General features: G+C 40.9%; 1 protein-coding gene across 1 annotated transcript in view; it reads right to left on the bottom strand.

Annotated features, from left to right (window-relative positions):
- Positions 1–6,467, bottom strand: part of LOC107699886 (neural cell adhesion molecule 1-like) — a 125,923-nt gene that overhangs the window by 62,189 nt on the left and 57,267 nt on the right. The window contains exons 2-3 of the mRNA XM_016501310.1: positions 3,188–3,262; positions 1,060–1,269 (exon numbers count right to left, since the gene is read on the bottom strand). Of these exons, the coding sequence (XP_016356796.1) occupies positions 1,060–1,269; positions 3,188–3,262 (285 nt within the window). The remainder of the gene's footprint in view (positions 1–1,059; positions 1,270–3,187; positions 3,263–6,467) is intronic.

Genomic DNA, 6,467 nt, shown 5'->3' with positions numbered 1-6,467 from the left:
AAAAAAGTGCATAATGTTTAAAATAATGTTTATAAACCAATTATAATTAAGTTGCTTAAACAACTATAAACAAAACAGCATCATGTATGTATGCATAGTTTAATACAAAGGGCGGAAAGCCAATCACACGGAGTACATTTTTCATTTAAAAACATGAGATGCAGTGGGATTGGGGGAAAAAAAGCATTAATTTTACCTGGCTTTCTGAACATGTGATGAGATGCGAGTGCAACAGTGATAGATGTCCCTCTAGAAAATGCGATAAATATGTGTTCTGTGTGAACGGCTTGGTTTCAGTTTTGATGTAAACAAGATCTTCTCCGCATTGATGTTCTCTTTTTCCGCAGTATTTTCAATGACCAACACAGCAGCGCCGCATCTAGTGGCTTCAACTGGATAGGCTAACAAAAACATTATAATGCAACGACACTTAAATCGTCATCGCATCTCGTGCGCCACTGATTAGGCTGCCTCCTTAACGGACACCTAAAATTCGAATGCAACGTTTTTGCATTCGAATGTGGATTTTTATTTTAAATTCGATGAATATTCGAAATTCAAATTTTTTTTTAACAGCCCTAGTTTGCTTTATACTTACATTTTTCATTCCTGTTCTGTTCTGAATACCATTAAAATTAAAGGATTTGTTGTTGAGTGAGGGGAACTAATATACATGTTTATAGTGTTTGTAAATTTTTTGTTTTATTTACTGGCATTTTACATTACGTTTACATTACATTTACTTGACTGATGCAACATTTCATTTTTTTCTGTCTCAACAATGTAATTTTGACCCGGTGCGACTTGTGCCATTTATTTTCTGGAAAATACAATAAGCAGAAGCATAAGTGAAAATTTAAACTGTTGACGGCACTAAAGAAATTGAGATGGAGACCCCACAATTGGCACAAGGAATGTTCAGACCCTCTCCAACTAGTGTGCCAAACTTCATATGTTTTTCCCGTACAATACATTCAAATTTGACATCACAACTTTAATTTTGCCATACTACTTCATATATTCTTCCAGCACAGATGAATCAAACATGTTATATCTTACGGTATATCTTCAGATTGACAGTGGCTTCGGCTTCCCGATCACCACTGCTGGCCACACATTTGTATGTGCCAGCGTTGTCAACCTTGGCGTTATAGATGGTGAGAGTGGAGGACGTCTCGTCATTGCGAATCACGCTGACATCCAATCTGCCCGGCTCAATTTTCTCCCCGGTTGGAGCAAACCAGTCGATTTCCTTGGCCCCACCGATAACTACAACCCAAACCAAATGAACATATCAACATTAATGAGGTGATCTCATGAATTAAATGTGTCATCATATAAATCAATCTGTTAAACGTTAAGCTTGTGTAAACATCCACAAAGCAGAGATGAATCAATCAAAAGCAAATCGGGCCTGGCGCGATTGAATTGTTTGCTTGAATTAGTTGGGATTAGGTGTCGCTGGCACAATAGCTGTCAGAAGGCACAGCCTAAAACTTCAACCGATTCTCAGGTTACCAGTCTATTACCCAAATCAGTGGACCGTAGGACACAGCACTGGTGAAGCCTCTAGTGCTGAGAGCAATTATCAGAGCCGCTGTTCCATGCCTTTGGGTCTTCAAATGAAGCCCAGAAGAGTGGAACCAGGAAAAACGTTTTTCAAAGTGAGATATAGGCACACAAAGGTTTAACGTATTCCTCTTGTAGCCTTATTCACATGGATCTCGTTTACTGAGTCCTCTGTGATATTTGCTGACATAGAACACCATCAGCGACATTAAAATTTAATTCACACTAGTGTACTATTTCAGCAAATGAATCATCTAGAAGATTACTGCTATTTTTAGGTCACAAAAACATGAAAAACCAGACCTTTTAGGAATCAGGTCACTAAAACTGTGTACCAGATTTTTAGAAGGTAACATTGAGAAGATTCATAAACAGGGGACACACATCTTTAAATACAGACAGTAGAAACAGGTGGTCATTGAGTGAAAGGGGTTTTCTTCCAAGTACTCACATACGATGATCCCCTTTCCTAAACTATAAAAGACAAATATATATTGCAATATATAAAGCCCCTATTTCTACTGTATATGAAATGTAGTAAATGTAATATGAAAACAATATATTTGCTAAATTAAATCATTGTTTTTATACTGTCATTCATAGTGTTATAGCCAAAAGAAATAAAAACTGGAAAATATTTATTTAGTACTAAGTTTGTTTTTCCAAACCACTATCAGTTAGATGCATAAATCTGTTGAGAAACATTATCAACTGAAATTCACTTCTCACAATAAATGCTGTTCCAAAGCAGTTTTGCAAAGAAAATTGGCTTAAAAACCCCAGTGAACAAGATAAAGGCAGCAGAGGCCGAGAAAGATTCATACATTCAAAAATAGTTTGTATTTGTGCTCTCTCTCTGTAAGATTTATTTTATTTCAGCATTTATTCAGCAAGGATGTATTCAATTGATGAGAACATTTATAAGGTTACAAAAGTTTTAATGTTTTACTGTATCAAATTCTTACTATTAAAACCTATTGCTGCATATATCTAAACAGAATAAAATAATCACAGTAAAATCTCATGATCAGAATGAAACCGTAAATGATGTCAAATTCTTTTTTTTACCTTCTTTTCTCTGAAATTGTTTACAAACCCCAAACAACCCTTTCCCTAGAGCCCAGTTTGAAAACCCCTAAACCCTGCTCTAAACTAAATTTCCTTTCCCGAAGGAAACACATTTGCTCATAAAGCAGAAAATGTGCAGTGTTAATGTTTCTGGTTAAATGACAGCAGGAGAGAAAGATTGGCATTAATATGCAATACAGACGGATAAACAAACCCATTACAATTTGGTAGACAAAGAACACAATAACATCAATGTCAAATTGATTTTGAATTCCAAATATATTATTAATATAAAACCCTATCGGAACCAGATGTAACCTGGTCAGCTGGCACTCTGTTTCTATTTCTATAGTGTCACGCCAAGAAGCCTCACCCACACCGGAAACTTGAAGGAAATCTTACAAAATCCAAGAATAAATGGCATAACTAAGGCTAAAATTATCTAGTTAACAAAGCCCTGCGGTAAGCGGTCAAAGCTGAAAAACTGCAGAAAACTTTTCAAAGCACTGCAACGAGGGCCAGAAGGTTCTTGGTCAGCACGAAAACTTACCTTCACACAAAAAGAATCGAGACTCTCCAACACTGATCTCGCCCTGTGCAGGTGTAATATCGACCTGCAGAGAAACTGAAGAGAGAGAAAAGTATTAGGATTAAAGAACCCATCAAACAAACCTACTATAATAGAGCTAAAGTTAGTCAAAAAAAAAAAATTCATACAGTTTGAAAAGTTCCTCAGTTGTGTTTCTCCTCATGCATAATTCAGCAGTCCCTGAGAGAACTTTTCATTAATTCCACACAAGCGGCAGATCTCTCCTCTTTTACAGCTGCACAAGTAACTATCGAAACCCCTCTGACACGGGCTCTTCAGATAAACAACTGCACGTCATTTTGATCTGACTAAACAAGAGGCGACAACAGACAAGCTCATTGTCAACTCGGCTATTTCACCTCCTTAGCGTTTCATTTATTGCCTTATTGTCACCGCATCTGACGGCAACATCAGCGCATTCAGCACTATGTCACTATGTCACGCATCCCATTATGCCGAGATTTATTTCTGAGAAACTCTCAATCCCCTCTTAAACTCAATCTAAACTAGGCCAGAAAGGCTGTTTGGTTTTAAAAACGATACTTCTATCTATTTTGTCCAGAGAAACTCTAGGAATGGAAATGGTAAAACAGATCAATATGTTTCAATTGAGGAAACATACAACTCAGAGCTTGGGCGTTAACTTCAGTGTGGCCGTTGCTCATTTCTCATTCGTATGTTGGAGCACAGGGGATGTTTGAGAAATTAGTAAAGACAAAGCGAGCAGACTGATGACAAAATTGATCCTCTCACAGATGGTGGCCTTTAGTCTTCCAGGTAATTTAATAAATGGACAAAGCCGGACGAGGGTAAACCTCAATTAAATCAGCATATTCAATCAATACTATCGGATGTTTGTTGTTCTTAGTGGAAGGGACATTTATTTAATGTGTCTTCACACATTTATAATTTTTATGTAGATAAAAGAATAACTGCTGTGGGTTTGCCAAATCGGTCAACTTTGGGAGTAACATAAAAAGGTTAGAGTTCTGCTGAGGACAGGACTTTAAATTAATTAGCCTCTTATTAGCAAGGCATGCTGGGAGATGCATGGCGACACTGGAGCCTTGTCTGTAACAGCCACACACCTTTAATCTCTGAGGTCCCTGCTTGAATTCCCTTTGAAAAATTACAAGAACAATACTGCCTACAGTGAACGCTTTTGTTCAGCTAAAGACATATTTGACTTCTACACTATGACCAGGACCATTTTACTTAAAGGAAATATGAGCAGGAATCAAATTATGCTTGAAAATATTCTTCTGAGAACATGCTTCAGAATTGAACTCTGAAAACTTTCAGAACTGAAAACTTCTTCCCCAGTGAATAAAGACCATTTATGATAATAAAGCTGCAAAAACAGATTCAGAACTGTTCAGAACTTCTGCAACTGTTTAAGCCAGACAGGTGAATACATTAACACATGACAAATGCCCACATTTACATGTCAACAAGTCTGCTTGGTGATCAGACACTTGGGTTGGCCAGATAGAGTGAGGTAATGAGGAAAAAATAAACTGTTCTTGGCTGTGTAGCACCTACATCTCTGCACATCCTTATAATGGATCACAATGTTAGAAACGGGCAGATCATGATAGCAAATCAGAATATATTACAACTGCTATAAGCAGTAGCCCATGTGAGCACAAAGATTTCAATTTCATTTCACACATAAAGAAGGAGTTTACATAGAGGGCTTAAATTAATGCAATGTAAAAAAAACAAAAAAAACAGGCTCTGCAAAGCTGAGGTGAAACAGAAGAAGTGACAGATCTTTTCTTCTGAATTATGATGTTTGTCTGAGTGTAAAAAAATCATTGAAAAGGAAAAATGTAGGGCAGGGAATTGGTTGAATTGGTTGTTAATTTGATTTTGAGATCTGGGCGTTGCAATCAAAACTGAAGGCAGATGAATGCAAGCTTGCAGGGACAGTCAGATTTCTCCAACCTTTTGCAGGGACTAAATAATTGGAGAAGCCCTGTATACGTCACAAGAGAGTAAGTCTGGAAGGTCCAGTTATCAAATTAATTAAACATTGAGGTATTTTTTTTCTAAAAATAAAACATATGCACGAATGAATTGTTCAAAGTAAGTGTCACGGTGCTACTGTGAGGGAGCACAGAGCAAGGAATGAGGAGACCAGGAGTCCATCAATAAGGGGATTTTAATTATATCAAGGGAACCAGGAAAACACACTTAGCAAAGGAGGTAGACATCAACAGACATTCACAAAACACAGAACAGAGTCTGACAGAACGCCCCCCTCCGGAAGGCGCGTCCTCGCGCCACATAACATCAACGGGGTGGGAGGGGGGGCACCTTGGAGGTCCCTCAGGACAGACTAGTACGGAACAGTGACGCCTCCAAGGCAGTACCAGATCTGGGCACCATGGCGGAGCTGGGAGCTCGGGGGGCCATGGCGGATCAGGGAGATCGGGGGCCATGGCGAAGCCGGGAGCACGGGGAGCCATGGCAGAGCCGAGAACTCAGGAGGCAATGACGGAGCAGGGAACTCAGAAAGCCATGACAGAGCAGGGAACTCAGAAAGCCATGACAGAGCAGGGAACTCAGAAAGCCATGACAGAGCAGGGAACTCAGAAAGCCATGACAGAGCAGGGAACTCAGAAAGCCATGACAGAGCAGACTAGGAGGCCATGGCGGAGCAGACAGTTCAGGAGGCCATGGCGGAGCAGGGAACTCAGGGGGCCTGGCCTCGGCACTCGGCCCGGCCTCCACGGACGGACCCCTACTACCTCCCTCCCCCGAAAAAATCCTTGGGGAGAATATCTTAGTCTTAGAGGATAGTCTTTAGAGGCCCTCCGTAGGCCTAACTCGGGAGCTGTGGCCCTCCCCGGGCTTGACTTGGGGACTGAAGCCCTCCTTGGGCTGGACGTGGGAACTGGAGCCCTCTTTGGGCAGGACATGGGGACTGGAGCCTTCTCTGGGCTAAACTCGGGGACTGGAGCCCTCTCTGGGCTAAACTCGGGGCCTGGAATCCTCTCTGGGCTAAACTCGGGGACAGGAGCCCTCACTGGGCTAAACTCGGGCACTGGAATCCTCGCTGGGCCAAACTCGGGGACAGGAACCCTCACTGGACTAAACTCGGGAACAGGAGCCCTCCGTGGGTATATCTTGTTCGGCGGGTTGGTTCTGGATCTGGGCTGGACGCTCTCCAGACACCGGAGGATCCCTTCCCTCCAGCTCAGTCCTGTGGTGTCTGGGAGGTCCACGGGGCGATGGT

This window comes from Sinocyclocheilus anshuiensis, unplaced genomic scaffold (genome assembly GCF_001515605.1).
Source record: "Sinocyclocheilus anshuiensis isolate Anshui unplaced genomic scaffold, SAMN03320099.WGS_v1.1 scaffold891, whole genome shotgun sequence".
Classification (NCBI taxonomy): Eukaryota; Metazoa; Chordata; class Actinopteri; order Cypriniformes; family Cyprinidae; genus Sinocyclocheilus; species Sinocyclocheilus anshuiensis.
This window is presented reverse-complemented; position numbering and strand designations above follow the sequence as displayed.